Raw genomic sequence first — 15,833 nt, 5'->3', positions numbered from 1 at the left:
CCTGGGTTGGCAACATGCAAGGCTGTGCCCTATCCACTGTATTCTCTCTCCAGCGCCTACCTTTAAATATTTTTCTTCTTGCTCCTGCACTCTCCGAATGCTATAAACCACACACACACACACACACCCATGTCTACTCTGGTCTTGAGGAGCTGCTTGGGCTTATGCCAGGAATGAGCTGGCATAAGAGCAAGCTTAACTCCAACATCTCAAGGCCAGCAGGTCCTTCTCCCACAATGAGCTGATTCTGCTTAAGACTGGGTTGTCCCGGGAGGGGAGTTTCGCTGATACATTGACCAGACCAGATGCGAGGATGCAAATGCAAGACCCCTTTATTGCTAGCTCGAGCTAGGGTCCAAAGTCTCATCCAACACTGTGGAGTCTTGACATGGACCCGGCTCCGAATTCTGAACAGTTTACATAGGGTTTGGTTGCATAACAGCATTTTTCTAGGAACCGGCACTATGTTTCCAGTTCTGGTCCCTGTCCAGTCCTGTGACTTAAGGAACCAGCATTATGTTTCCAGTTCTTGGTCCCCGCCCAGTCCCGTGACTTCATTCCCTAGGCCCTGTCTGTTTGGCTGGGTGCCACTGCCCCCTAATCCGATAGGCCGTTGCCACAGGGCGGTTTATCTGCCCAGGATGATACTGTTTTCTGATAAGTCCGGACTTCCTGATAGGGGAAACTAAAATTTAGGCCTGCTGAGTTTTGTGGAGCCTGTCATGGCTCCACTTCAGCCTCACAGAGACCTTTGACTTGCAGCCAGAGCTGCTGGAAAAGATGTGGCGGGTGAGCACGAAGCAGAGAACTGGATGAAACTGAGAAAGCCCCACCATTTTATGCACGTGTACCACCACTGACAAGTGGAACTAACCACTCAGCTGCCTGAGGCATCTTGCAGCGCCGTTGCAGGGTATGCAGGGACAGTGGCCTGTGTGGGTGAAGAGGCAGATCAGGTTCACTAGAGCACCCCAAACCTATAAATATACCCGCTCTTTTCTAAAGTCGTTTATTTCCTCTGACTCTCTCCTCCTTGGATTCCAATTACATAATTATTGACTTTTTATATCTCCTTACCCATATCACTTGAGGGCTTGCTCTTTGTTTTAACTTTGGGATCACGCCTGACTGCACTCAGGAACCACTCCTAGAAGTGCTCAGGGGACAGGATGAGAAGCCGAAGATCAAAACCCAGGTAGGCAAGCGCCCTACCCACAGTACTATCACTCTGACCCCATACCCTTTTAATTTTTTTTCAACCCTTTACCGCCACTGCCCTTCTGTGTGCACACCCTAATTCTGAGGGTGATTTTGTTTTCTTTCTGGGTCACATTCAGAGATGCTCAGGGGTTACTCCTGGCTCTGCACTCAGGAATTTCTCCTGGTGGTGCCTGGGGGAACCATATGGGACGCTGGGGATGGAACCCTGGTTGGCTGCGTACAAGGCCTTACCCACTGTACTATCGCTCTGGACCCTGAGAGTGATTTTTTTAAAAGTTACTATATAGCTATAGTTTTTTCACTAAAGAGCAAGGCAACTGCGCTAGGCTGGGCTACGTCCTTGTTCCAATTTCCATAGCGTCATGCTTTCAAAATGATCTGCTAGGAGTTGGGCGAAGGGTCCAGCGGGCTGGAGCACGTGCCGCGGTCCTTAGTTTGACGCCCCGCACCGTCCATCTCACCCTACTGGGAGCAGATTCGAGCACCGCCAGGTGTGGCTGGAGAAAGGTTAAAAAACAAAGCAAAACAAAACAAAAAACCAGAAACCAAAGATCAGGTAAGCTTTTTGATATAAGGTCGTCCCGCCATTAAGTTCAAATTGCAAAGATTTCTCCTTCCGCAATTCTCTCGGAGAGGCGGGGCGGAGATGACTGACGGAGATTTCGACCAATTACAAAAGGCCTCCTAGCCCGTGGTGCTGCCCAGTCAGTTTACGAAGATCAACCAATGAAAGTGCTGTTGCTGGAGGTAGTTGGGACTCAAGGCAGAAGAAGAAGAGCTATTGGTCACTGGTGGAAACTGTTATCCAATAGGAGCAGCCCGCGCCGGAGACTCGTGCGCGCTCCTAGAGTCGCTCCGGAAGTGGCGGTTGAGTCGGTGCGAGATCTGCGGGAGAAACGGTCGCGCTCCGGCGGGCTCGTGAGGCGAACCGCGTCTTTCCCGCGTTGGGTGAGGAGGACGCCCGCTGCTCCTCGGTTCTTAGCCACTCTGTCTCTGGGGCAACTTGTCGGGTTTGAATTCTACACCCCGCGGGGGGCCTAACGGACGCCGCCTGAGGTGGGCGGCAGAACGCAGCGCTGTGGGGGAGGTTCAGCGGCACTTCGGGAAGCCCCCGGGCCCGGCGGCTCCGCGCTCGAACTCGGGGTGTTCTGTGTAGGAGCGGAGGTGGAAGTGGCCGCGCGGGGGTCGGTCTGCACCCCCTCTTACCCGGAGCGGACGCTCGGCGTCTGCACATACGGCGGAGCGTCCGCGACTCGCCTCCACCATTTGCACGTTAACGTTGGGACTTAATAAGGATCGTTTCGTTTTGTTTGGGCCTCCCGGGAACTCGGTTATCGCAGTATTATTTTTTCGTCAGGTCCGTGGGGCGGGTGAAAAAAGTCGGTCGGACTGAGGCGAGGAGCCAGCCGCCTGAGGTGCCGCGGGGGATGGGGTGGGGGAGGGTCGGAGCTGGGGTCGGGGGGCGGGGCGCGCCCGCCGCCTGCCCTCGGTGCCAGACTTCATGGGGGTGGGGGGCGAAGTGAAACGGGCGCCTGAGGAGGCGGTGCCGCCGCGGGGCTGAGGGGGCGCCCTGCGGGGGAGCCCGAGGGCCGGGGTGGATCCGCCGCCGCCCCGGGACTCCGCCCAACTCTGCGGGGCGGAAGCTGCTGCGGCGCGTGCGGGTTGCGGGCTTGGCGACGTGGGGGGCGGTCCCGGCCGTGCCGGGGAGGGATTCAGCGCTCGGTTATCCGGGCCTGTTGGAGTCGCGGCTGGCCTTGCGCGCGGGGGAGACGTTTCGCTCCGCCCCCCTGACGGTGCTCAGGCGCGGGGTTGGGTGGGCTAGGTCGGGAGCAAACGCGGAGCTGCGCGGGCCAGCACGGACGTTTTGGTTCTAGGGCCTTTCAGGCCTCGAGCAGCCAGTGATGGAACTCCTAGAGGTCTTGGAAGCTCACCAACTAAATCTAGCAAAAATTTTTTTTTTTGGCTTTTTGGCTTACACCCGGCAATGCACAGGAGTTACTCCTGGCTCTGCAATCAGGAATCACTCCTGGCGGTGCTGGGGGACTCTGTGGGATGTTGGGAATCGAACCTGGGCCCGCGTGCAGGGCAAACACCCTACCCGCTGTGCTATGGCTCCAGCCCTTAAATCTATCAAATCTTGACCAGAACCTTTTGATAGTTCTTTCGTTTTTAATTTTGATTTTTGGCTTTTTTTTTTCAGGGGGGCACACTCGGCTGTGCTTGGGGATCAGTCACTCCTGGTGGTGCTCAGGGGAACTGTGTATGCAGTGCAAGCACTTCATACCGTCTATGTTATCACCAGTTTGAATTGAAAAATTTTTTTTTTTAAATTGAATTTTCCTTTTGGAGGGGCATACCCAGCGATGTTCCTGGGTTACTCCTGCGTTTGCAGTCATACTCCTGACAGTGCTCAAGGCACCATATGGGATGCTGAAGATCTAATCCAGAGCAGCCTCTTGTAAGGCAAACATCCACTGTACTATTGCTCTGGCCCCTGAATATGAATTGCTTAATAAAGCTTTTTTTTTTAATTGGGTATTCTCCATTGAGTTAAAAATTAGTTAAGGGGCTGGAAAGAAACTAAAGCTGGTAGGATACTTAACTGGCAAACCTGGTTCGATCCCAGGCACCCCCATATGCCTCTGCATTTCAGGAGTAATAAGCACTGGCTCAGTGTGCATCAAACCAAAAAGAGTAAAATTGGTTACCCTTTGTTTGGAAGATGTTTACAAAAAATTCAAGTTACAACAAGCTTACTTTTAACTTTTTTACACCGTGGAAAATTGAGTGTTCAGTTTTTCTCACTGTATTGTAAGTTTGAAAAAGTTTTACTTAACAGCAAAGTAATGTAGGAGTACTGCTATTTATTTAGGCACTGATTAGCTGATTGAATTGGGCATGAACTCCACAGGCTTCTCAGCTTTAATAATAGTGGTTTTTGTTTTTTGAAGAACACCCTGCGGTGCTCAGAGCTTACCCCTAGAGTGCTGGAAGGACCATATTAGGTGCAGGGATTGAACTTGTGTTGGCAGTATGCAAGGCAAGTGCGCTACCCTGTGTATGATCCAGCCTCAGATCAAGATCTGAATCACTTCTGAACAGTAAAATTTTATCAGCTTGTGTGACCTTATTTTTCTGTTGTATTAATACTTTTGAACAGCTTAATGCTTGCTCAGTGATGGCTGACGAAGCAATGGAGTATGATGCTCAGGTGCCCCCAGATCCTCCTGCTGTAGAGCAGCCAGCTCCTGCAGAAGTGGCCAGCAGCCAGGAACAACCAGCCGTGCCTCCACCTGCTCCTGCAGAAGTAGTTAGTGTTCTGGAAGATCCACCCCAAATGCAGCTTACCATTGGAGATCTGGTCAATGATGCGCTCCAATCCACTCCTGATGAACTTATCGGCCCGGATGGGACTCTGCCTTATCCACAGGTTGACCTTGACCTGACTCGAGAAAACCCTTTGGGAAATCTCAATATAGATAGCAACGATCCACGTGCTTCGGGACCAGTGTATGTTCGAGGGGTTCATTCTGGCCGTATTCTCCGTGTGTCTTCATTGGAGTCCGTGAACAGCTTCATCAGTGGGCTGCAGAGACTTCATGGCATGCTGGAATTCCTGAGACCTGCATCTTCAGACAATAATGTGGGACCAGTGAGAGCGAGGAGACGGAGAGGGTCTGCTTCACGAAGGACAAGAACTGGAGGGTCTCAAAGGACAGATGCTGCCAGGTAAATAAGGTGTATAAATTGCAGGAATAGTACCAGACTGGAAGTTACAAACCTTAGTCTCTGGTTATACAATGCTTTGCTTTCAGGATTGGTGCGATTTTTGACAAGTTGGGTAACTTCTGTGTAGCTGTCATCATGAGTTAGATAGAAATAAAAATGTTTGCCTTGGAGCTGGAGCGATAGCATAGTGGGTAGGGCATTTGTCTTGCACACTGCCAACCCAGGTTCGATTCCCAGCACCCCATATGGTCCCCGAGTACCGCCAGGAGTAATTCCCGAGTGCAGAGCCAGGAGTAACCCCTGTGCATTGCCATGTGTGACCCCCCGCCCCCCCCCCCCCCAAAAAAAAAGTTTGCCTTCACAAAGTAATTTGTAGGGATAAAATAACTGATGGGTTTTGGGATCTAGTTGGAAAGTGATAATGACTTCTGCAAAGGCTAGTTTAGATAAATTTACATTTCAGACCAAAAGTACTTGTGACCAGGGAAACAGTAAAACAGGACAGTCTCCTGCATGCACATGACTAACCTGAGTTTGATCCTGGTACCTCATATGGTCCCTTGAGCACTACTAAATACGGGTCAACATTCCACCAGCATCACAAAAAAAAAAAAAACCTCAAAAAAATTTGTATATGCCTTGCACATATGAGGCCTGGCAGGATCCAATTCTACCAACATCTAAGTTTGTGCTTTGTTTTTCTTTGGTGCACAGGATTCTAAACAAAGAATACTTTAATTTCCAAGATTTTGTCATGCACCTAAAATTTCTGTTGTTTTATATTGCACTGTAAACTTACTAGTGCAATATACTTAGAAAGACAGGCTGAATTTAGAGAAACCTCGTGAAAAGTAGGTGTAATTTAGAACTTGTCTGACTTCAGTGGAAAGTAATATAGTGCACTCCAGAGAATGCATTCTACTCAAAATAAGTTTCCTTTTTAGGTGTAAATTGTTTCTGGAAGGGCTTTCTGTACTCAACAGAATTATTATGGAGAACAGTATTTTCTGTTTTATTTGAAACATTTTGTTAAAAGTTTAAAAATCTTGAGTTAAACCTCTTCTTTTTTTGTTGGGGTGGTTCTTTCTAGTTTGGGGGGCACACCGAGCTGTGCTCCAGGTTTCGGTTCAGGGATCACTGCTGGAGGGACTTGGGTTTCAATCCCTGGCACCACATGAGGTCACCTGAGCCCCACCTGTAATAATTTCTGAGCACAGCGCCAGGAGTAATCCCTGAGCAGCACTGGGTATGGCCAAAACAACAAAATTAAAATATTATGTTGTCAGTCAAGCTATTTGACATTTATTCAACTTAGAGACTGTTCTTGGACTGTTCTTGGACTGTTCTTGGACTGTTATTGAAAGCCTGGACCAAGCAAGGTAAATAACTTTGCCTTAGATGCCAAGGAGCCAGAGTTGGGTAAAGATGAATAGAGGCAGTAGAGAGACAGTACAACAGATAGGATTTGGTCTCCAGCATCCCACATGGTCCCCTGAGGAGTAAATTCCTGCATGCAGAGCCGGGACTAATCCCCGAACATTGCTGGTTGTGGCCCAAGAAAAACAAGAAAGATGAATAAAAGGGTGAGTGGGTATAGGCTACTCAGCAAAACTGAAAATTTTTCTTTCCTGTGTTTAAGACTGCTTGATTCTGTAGGCGAATCTCATTCATCAAATATGAGACTGAACTGCTCAGAGAAGAGATAATTGGTGGATTAAACAAATCAGAATTTTTGTTTGATGTAGCTTAAGGAATCTAACAGGGAAGCAAAGGGCAAGAACTTACTATACAACAGGGCTGCAGAGGTAGTAGAACAGATAGGGCTTTTTCCTTGCATGTGGCTCACCTCGGTTTGGTCCCCAGCACCCCATACAGTCCGCCAAACCCCACCGGGAGCGATTGCTGAGTGTAGGGCCAAGAATAAGATCTGACAAGTTTGGTATGGCCAAAACAGTCCTACCCTCCAAAATTACTGGACTGTTTGATTGGGAAGATTCACGTAGGTAGAGCGGATTTGCTGAGTCTCAAGACTACTCTAGAGGACCTGAAGTAGTTTGGTGGCAAAGTGTCTGTCTGGAACACTTGAAGCCATGAACTCTATCCCTAGCATTTCCCCACATTCACTGAGCTCAGTCACAGGGACGCTGCTTTTGGGATCCCCAGTATCATAATCCAAGTTCACATAACCTCCTGCTATGGTAATAGCAAGGAAAAAGGCAAAAGAAGAGGAAGGCAATAAATGAAAAAATATTTTAAAATGGGGTGCAGCTGGAGCTTGAGTCCTGGGTTTGATCCCAGGTGCCATATCCCTGATCATCACTAGGTCTGGACCAAAACAAATTTGGTGGGTCAGGGGCTTAAAAAATCTTTTAGTGTAGCTTTAGTGTAGCTGACCTACTTGAGGTGAAAATGGCTGTTTTGCTATACAAAAGCATTGTTCATGCTTTTTTTTTTTCAGTCACTTTACTTCAGTTTAATACTATTGATAAAGCAAGGTGATGAATTTAATCCCAGAGTTGCCCACAATTACTAGAAGTGATCCTGACAACTCTGTACTGAAGATTGATCGAGTAGGAAAATGCCAGAAAAAACAACTTGGTTGAAAGTGCCCTTAGCAAAAATGAGGTCCTAAACAATCCCCAGTGCAATGCTTGCATGAGGCAATTCTGACTATCCCTTGATCTGGACCCCTGAGAAGGGAAGAAAGAAAATTAAAGTAGGTCACTGTTGGTGTTTGATACTGAATTACACGTTATTTATTGTAACGTGTAGTTTTCTTGGCAGTAAGAGCATGGTATGCCCTTGTGCTGGATCACAGGCTTGATTGGCTGAGAATTGTGGGTAGGGCCCCCAGATCTCAGCATTGCTTTGGAGGTCAAAAATAGAGTTGAAGCCAGACTTCAGTTAGTGTGGCTATAGTAACAAAATTCCCCAAGGCCATATTTGATTGTTGAGCAGTACTAGAGGGCCTACTGTCATGTTAGTGCTGGGAGTTGCTACCAGTGATGCAGTGTCAAGACTCACACCACACATATCAGGCAAGTGCTCTACTTTTGGGCCAGGCCCTGGCCCTCTTGCCTCTTTTCAAGTATGTTAATTACTGTTAGACAAATTTAAGTTGTGTTTCTGTCAAGGTATTAACATATGGCAAGAGGCAAGACTGATGGTACAATGGATGGGGCATTTATCTTTCATGAGGCTAACCTGGGTTTAATCCCCAGCATCCCTTATGTCCTCTTCCAGAAGTGATCCCTGCGTGTTTCCCAAACCTCCCCCCTCAAAAAAGAAGGAAAAAGACCCGATTAGCAAAGTTGAAATTCACTTTCAGTGGTAGACTTATATAAAAGTTGAGTGGAAAAGAGATTCCAGGTCAACAAGCAGGATCTACGTGAACCTGCTTTTCCTACTTGAGCATTTTGTGGCTTGGAAATGATCTTAAGAACTTGGATTCACCTCCAAGTTATTGTAATTGTAAATTATTCTTATGGTGATGCTCCATTGTATGCTAATGTTGGTGTCTTTCTATATGCATAGGTCAAGAGCACCATTGGATGCTTATTTTCAAGTGGGCAGGACTCAGATTGATGTGCAGAGCGGTTTAGATCAAGTCAATCCTATCTCTGAAGATATAGAAGTGTCAGATAGTTCTGAATCTAATAGCTCCTCAGACTCCGAAGAGGTTGATGCCCAGCCAGAGGAACCTGGAGCTGTTTCAGAAGGTGTGTGTTTAATTTAGGTTTGGATTCACAGGCTTACTGCTAGAAAGTTTATTCTCCAGAAATTTGAAACTCTAGATTTGTTTTAATAATTTCTCTCCCTGCCTTCTTAATGTACTACAGATTTCTTATTTCTTGTGCAAACCTTTCACTGGCTGCAATAAAATAGTGGAGCATATGCTCTGACGTGTAATTCAAAATGATTTATGACTCAGTGAACCAGTCACTGTGGGATGCCATCCGATAAATGTTACAAATTCAGCATCCTATCTAGTCTGCCACTTAAAAGTCCTACTAGGGGCTGGGGCGATAGCACAGCGGGTAGGGGTAGGGCATTTGCTTTGCATGCGGCCGACCCTGGTTCGATCCCTGGCATCCCATATGGTCCCCCAAGCACCGCCAGGAGTAATTCCTGAGTGCAGAGCCAGGAGTGACCCCTGAGCATCGCTAGGTGTGACCCAAAAAGGCAAAAAAAAAAAAAAAGTCCTAGTATATTTTATATGAGTAGAACTTTATCAACTACAAAAACTCTAAGACCATATTTATGCATATATTAATAAATACTCAGATTCTGATTCTATCTCATTAAGGAAACAAGCCCATGTCCATATACGTGTAATCCTTTGTATTTCTGTATTCTTAGTAAAATGAGATACATATTTTTTATTATTAAAAAAAGGAGAGGCCGGGGCTGGAGGGATAGCACAGCGGGGGGAGGGATAGCACAGCGGGTAGGGCGTTTGCCTTGCACGCGGCCAACCCATGTTTGATTTCCAGCATCTCATATGGTCCCCGAACCACCGCCAGGAGTAATTCTGAGTACAGAGCCAGGAGTAACCCCTGAGCATTGCCGGGTGTGACCCAAAAAGCCAAAAAATAAATAAATAAAGGAGAGGCCAAAGCAGTGTTATACATGTTAAAGACTTTTGTCTTAGAACTTCCTGGGTTCAATCCCCAATTGGCCTTTGAGCCCACCAGGACTGATCTGTCACCCCTTAGCACAGAGCCAGGAAATTGAGCTCTGAGCTTAGCCAGGTATGACCCCAAAAATAAACAGAAATTTTCTTAAAGGAAATAACTTGCTGGGGAAATGACTTTTCAGGTTTAGAAGGAAATGTATCAGGTAAGCCAAGAATAATTTATTGTGTTAGACAGTAAGGAAACCATGTAAGTCTCCTAGAATTATGTTAAGCACTGGAGCAAATATGAGGCCCCTTGTGGCCTTGAGTACCTATGGAATGATGAAAATATTCATGGATTGTACATTGAAATACATTGAAGTATATTAGATCTGTGAAATTCTGTAAATTGTGTACTTTGAACACTGGGCTGGAGAAATTGAACAGTGGGTAGGGCGCTTTTGCATGCAGCTGACCCAAGTTTTATCCCTGGCATCCCATATGGTTCCCTGAGCACTGTCAGGAATAACCCCTGAGTCACTGTCGGGTGTGGCCCAAATAAACAAAAATGAAAGAATTTTCATTTCATTGCTACTGGGGGCCAGAGAGTTTGTACAGAAGGTAAGGTACTTTTTTGATCTCCAGTACTATACAGGGTCTCTTGAGCACTGCCTTGTGCGGCCCCAAAACAAAAATTGCTAATTGTTACTTGGGGAAATGTTTCTTTTACAGAAACACTTAGAAATGGAAAGCTATGGGCAGGAGGTACAGTACCACAGGTAGGACACTTAACTTTAAATGCGACCAACATGGGGTAGGTCCCTGGCATCCCATATGATCTGTATTCATCTGTCCTTCCCTACCCCTGCCTCTCTGCACTGCCAGGAGTAACTTGGGCATCGTAGAGTATGACCCCATAAAGCAAAAAGGGGGAAAAAAGGAAAGCTCTGGGGAGTCAGGATGTTTCTGTCAATCTCTCCTAATCTTCTATAATTCCTTCAAATGATGACAGATCAACCAGGAGGCATCTCAGCAGATCAAGAAGTTATATATGTTGGTGGAGGAAAGACCCCTCCCAAACAGGTAATACGAGCACCTTTTAATGGAAAAGTTTGAGATACATCATACGTATACTGTTTGTGTGTGAGAGAAGTATTAGAGACGTGTGTGAGATGTGAGAGATGAACAGACAGACTTTGTCATAGTGGGGGGAAAGCCAGGTTTGAATATTAAAGGTGGTTGCAGGCTGGGAGCTATTTCTGGCTAAGTTCTGTGGGGCCATTTGGTACCTGGAATCAATCTTGGGGTTCCTGCGTGCGTAAAAGTGTGTACTTAACCCCATTGAGTTATCTCTTCGGCCCAAGTGTTGTCTGCTTTAAATTTATCAAAAAATGTTAAATTTCATGGAGTGTGGCTTCTTGTTACTTGTTACCAAGTTTTTTCTTTGGGGAGGTGGGGGAGCTGAGGTTTTTGGGCAACACTCATCATCTGTGTTTCTGACTCTAAGCTCATGTTGTTGGGGTTCAGGACCATATGGGGTGCCAGGGAATGAATCCAGGCCGGCTGTGTACAAGTCAAGTGCCCTACCTGCTGGACTGTCTCCAGCCCCTGAACCAAGTTTTTTTTTCCATCTGCTTGAGGTGATGATGTATGACAAAGCTGCTATTCTCTGTTGGTTTTCTCGTTTTCTTTGTTCTTTTATATCTTTAAGAAGACAGTACCTGGGGGCCGGAGAGATAGGGCGTTGGCCTTGCACATGACCAACCCAGGTTCTATTCCCAGCATCCCAAATGGTCCCCTGAGCACTGCCAGGAGTGATTCCTGAGTGCAGAACCAGGAGTATCCCCTGTGCATCACCGGGTGTGAACCCCCCAAAAAGCAAAAACAAAAAACAAAAAAAGAAAGTACCTTTAAGTGAAAAGAAAAATATGATTTTGGTGTAAACTTGGACTGGAGCGATAGCACAACGATAGGACATTTGCCTTGCACACAGCCAGCACAGCAGCACCAGGTTTAATTCCTCCACCCCTCTCAGAGAGCCCGGCAAGCTACCGAGAGCATCTCGCCCACACAGCCAAGCCTGGCAAACTACCCATGATGTATTTGATATGCCAAACACAGTAGCAACAAGTCTCACAGTGGAGACATTACTGGGCCCGCTCGAGCAAACCTATGAATGGGAGGACAGTGCTACAGTGGTGTAAACTCAAAAAGTAGTGATATTTTTACTGCTTCTGTTACATTATGTCAGATTGCATATAGAAAGAACAAGTGGTTCATTGATGCTACAGGTCCTACTGGATTACAGTTTTTAATTGCAGAAGTGTTTCGTGATTTGATTATTTTGTTAATAGATGCATATTCTCCTCAAGACCAATTTTTCCTCTTCTCTAATTTGATTATATTCTGGTTTTTGTTCAGCAATCTTCCCAGAAGTCTAACCTTCTTATGTCTTCTGCATCTGTGGATGAGGATGAAGGGGACACTTGTACAATATGTTTGGAGCAGTGGACTAATGCTGGAGACCATCGGCTCTCAGCATTACGCTGTGGGCATCTCTTTGGGTACAGGTGCATTTCTAAATGGCTCAAAGGGCAGGCACGAAAATGTCCCCAGGTAAGGATGCTTCAAATGCATTTTCACCTATTAAGTCAGCAGGATTCCTAGAACCACACTAACTGTCCTGTTGGACTTTTCTAGTGCAATAAGAAAGCCAAGCATGGTGACATCGTTGTTCTATATGCCAGATCTCTGAGGGCTTTGGACACTACTGAACATGAGCGCATGAAAAGGTAGGTGAAATGATACTTTCTGATTCTTTTGGATTCTTACATGCTGAGAAGGAAAGGTGAGCATCACTCAAGTGTGTTTCTCAATGAGACTTTTCATGTGCTTTATTAGGAGATGATTGACAGTTTAACTGTCACAGTTAAGTTTATAAAGCATGTCAGATCTTAATAAGACTCCTAAGTATTGTCCTTCATTCGATAGCCTGCAGGTTTGTCCAAAGTAGGAATGAGATAATAAGATGTCATAAAAAGATGTCCTGATAAGATGTCGCGCAGCCGCGAATGCGGCCGCGTGGTTCTGGGAGCTGGATTTTATAGTCTCTGAGTCTTGGCCGCTGATGGGATTACATGGCGCCAGGGGGCCAGGTGGTGGGTGTGACCCCCGCCTACTGGAATTTGGAGGATCTGGGAGGAAGATGCTCGACTCCAATCCGAGTAGGCTTGGAGATCTTGGCCCCGGAACCCGCGTGGCTTTGTCCCTCTGCCAGTACCTTCATGTGTGCGGAGAGTGGTCTCAGCATGGTGGTGGCTGGTCCTGGAGGTCTTCGGCTGCCAGAGCCCTGGTCGGGGCGGGGAGGAAAGCTCAACCCGCTCCCCTCCAAGGGGCCCCGGCGAGGCGCGGGGGCAGAAGACTGCACTGCACTTGTTTGGTAGTTTAAATAGTGTTGCTTCACGCCCCCACAGTGCTGATTAGTATAACCAATTTGTGATGCTCACTAGCTTTCTAGCTTTTTTTTTTAAAATTTTTATTAGTGAAACACCATGAGGTACAGTTGTAGACTTACAAGTTTTTGTGGTTGGGTTTCAGTTATACAATGATCAAGTATCCATCCTTCCACCAGTGCCCATTCTTCACCACCACTAATCCCAGTATCCCTCCCACCCCCCATCCCCCATCTCACCCTGCCTCTGTGTCAGGGCACTCCCTTTTGTTCTTTCTCTCCTTTTGGGTGCTGTGGTTTGCAAAAGAGGCATTGAGTGGCAGTCATGTTCGGTCTATAGTCTACTTTCAGCATGCATCTCCCATCCTGGGCGGATCTTCCCAACACCCTTTATTTGGTGCTCCCTTCTCTATCTGAACTGTCTTTACCCTTAGAGTGTGCGGCTGGCCTCCAAGCCATGGAGTAAACCTTCTGGTATTTATCTGGGCTATTCTTGGGTGTTAGTCTCCTATTTTGTTACTTTTGTTACTTTATGTTCCCCAGATGAATGCAATCTTTCTATGTCTGTCCCTGTCCATGTAGCACCACTTGTATGTAAATTTCATGACTTAATCCTTTCTAACAGCTACATAGTACTCCATTGTATAGAGGTACCAAAGTTTCTTTAACCAGTCATCTCTTCTCGGGCACTCAGGTTTTTTCCAGATTCTAGCTATTGTAAACAGCGCTGCAGTGAACAAACAAGTGCAGATGTCACTTAGACTATACTTTTTTGCCTCTCTGGGGTATATTCCCAGGAGTGGTATTGCTGGGTCAAATGGGAGCTCACTTTCTAATTTTTTGAGAATCATTCATACTGTTTTCCAAAATGGCTGAACCAGTTGGCATTCCCACCAGCAGTGAAGAAGGGTCCCTTTCTCGCCACATCCACGCCAACACCGGTTGCTTTTGTTCTTTTGGATGTGGACCAGTCTTTGTGGTGTGAAATGATATCTCATTGTTGTTTTGGTCTGCATCTCCCTGATGATTAGTGATGTAGAGCATTTTCTCATGTGCCTTTTAGCCATTCGGATTTCTTCTTGAGAACGTTTCTGTTCATTTCGTCACCCCATTTTTTGATGGGGTTGGATGTTTTCTTGTAGAGTTTAACCAGTACCTTGTATGACCTTGATATCAACCCCTTGTCAGATGTGTATTTGGCGAATATCCTTTCCCATTTTGTGGACTGTCTTTGTATTTTGGTCAGGTTTTTTTTTAAATTTTTTAAAAATTTTTATTTTTTAATTTTTATATTTATTGAATCGCTGTGGGAAAAGTTACTAAGCTTTCAGGTTTAAATCTCGGTCATACAATGATCAAACACCTTTCCCTTCACCAGTACTCATTTTTCACCAAGAACCCCAGTATAACCCCCCCCCCCCCCCCCCCCCCCGCTCCAAATGCCTGTGAGGCAGATGATTTCTACTTAACTCTTCTCTACATTGATTACATTCATTATTTCGACAAAAGATGCATCAGAAAATTTTCTGGGGCTGGAGAGATAGGATAGCTAATAGGGTGCTTGACTTACTTGCAGCCACCGTGGGTTCGATGCCTAGCATCCCATATGGTTCCCTGTGTCTGCCCAGAAGTAAGCCCAGATCACAGCTAACCGTGGCTCAAAAAACATAAGAAAAAGTTTTGCTGCATATCTTGAAAACTTAGCTTGTTCTGTTTGGTATGAGTCCTCCATGCAAAGCATGTGCTAAACCTATTGAGCTTTATTTCTCTGACCCTGAAAGTTGTTCTCTTTTTATAAATTTTCATTTCTACCTCATTTCAAATTGTTTTTATAATCATTGTATTTCTTATTCTAAGATTTATCTTGTTGCCAGGACAATACAATTTTTTTCATTCCTCTTTATTATAATTTAGTGTAATTTTATTTTCATTTTGTATTTCTGTGCTTTATTTGAGTTTTCGGTCACACCCAATGATGCCGCATTACTCCTGATTTTGCATGCAGGAATTATTCCTTGCATTGCTCAGGGGACCATATGGGAAGACAAAAGACAGAGAGAATAATGTCCCTATTGGAACTTTGCTCTTCCATAGTAATTTCAGGGGTTTTTTTTGTTTGTTTTTTTAATAACGTAAGTTTCAGGAAAAATGCTTTGAGATCTTGATTGAATTTGCACTAAAGTTTGAGAATAACTTCATAAGTGTCATCTTTATGACTTGAGTCTTACCAGTGTAATATATGTGTTCTTTTTCTTATTTTGGCATGAGCATTTAGTCCCATAACGGTTCTGCATGCCCAAGAACTTTTTTTCAAGTTGCTACTGTTGGAATTCTTTTTTTTTTTTTTTCTTTTTGGGTCACACCTGGCATTGCACAGGGGTTACTCCTGGCTCATGCACTCAGGACCGTATGGGATGCTGGGAATCGAACCCGGGTTGGCTGTGTAAGGCAAACACCCTGCCTGCTGTACTATCACTCCAGTCCCTACAATTCTTTTTGTGAGTAAAAAATTTCCTATTTCTCACTCTATTCAGTATCTGGTTATGATGTAGGAGGGAATGATATTAATTGATCTGAGGATTTTTTTTTTTAACATTTGCTTGGTAACTTTAGTGAATTCTAATTTTTTGTTGTTGTTGGATTTTTGTTTGTTTTTTTTTTGTGTGTGTGTGTGTGTGTGTTAGTGCCACACCTGGTGATGCCTAGGGGTTATTCGGTCGGTGTCTGCACTCAGGAATTACACCTGGCAGTGCATGGGGAACCACATGTGATGCTGGGAAACAATCCAGGTTGGTCGTATGCAAGTCAAACACCCTA

The 15,833-nt window shown here is 45.7% G+C and overlaps 1 protein-coding gene across 1 annotated transcript in view; it reads left to right on the top strand.

The window, feature by feature from the left end:
• Positions 1-2,091: 2,091 nt before the first annotated feature.
• Positions 2,092-15,833, top strand: part of RFWD3 (ring finger and WD repeat domain 3) — a 30,941-nt gene continuing 17,199 nt past the window's right edge. The window contains exons 1-6 of the mRNA XM_056136744.1: positions 2,092-2,169; positions 4,382-4,950; positions 8,485-8,669; positions 10,578-10,648; positions 11,987-12,181; positions 12,266-12,357. Of these exons, the coding sequence (XP_055992719.1) occupies positions 4,400-4,950; positions 8,485-8,669; positions 10,578-10,648; positions 11,987-12,181; positions 12,266-12,357 (1,094 nt within the window). The 5' untranslated portion in view covers positions 2,092-2,169; positions 4,382-4,399. The remainder of the gene's footprint in view (positions 2,170-4,381; positions 4,951-8,484; positions 8,670-10,577; positions 10,649-11,986; positions 12,182-12,265; positions 12,358-15,833) is intronic.

Source organism: Sorex fumeus, unplaced genomic scaffold (genome assembly GCF_029834395.1).
Source record: "Sorex fumeus unplaced genomic scaffold, SorFum_2.1 ptg000122l, whole genome shotgun sequence".
NCBI classification, from domain to species: Eukaryota; Metazoa; Chordata; class Mammalia; order Eulipotyphla; family Soricidae; genus Sorex; species Sorex fumeus.
This window is presented reverse-complemented; position numbering and strand designations above follow the sequence as displayed.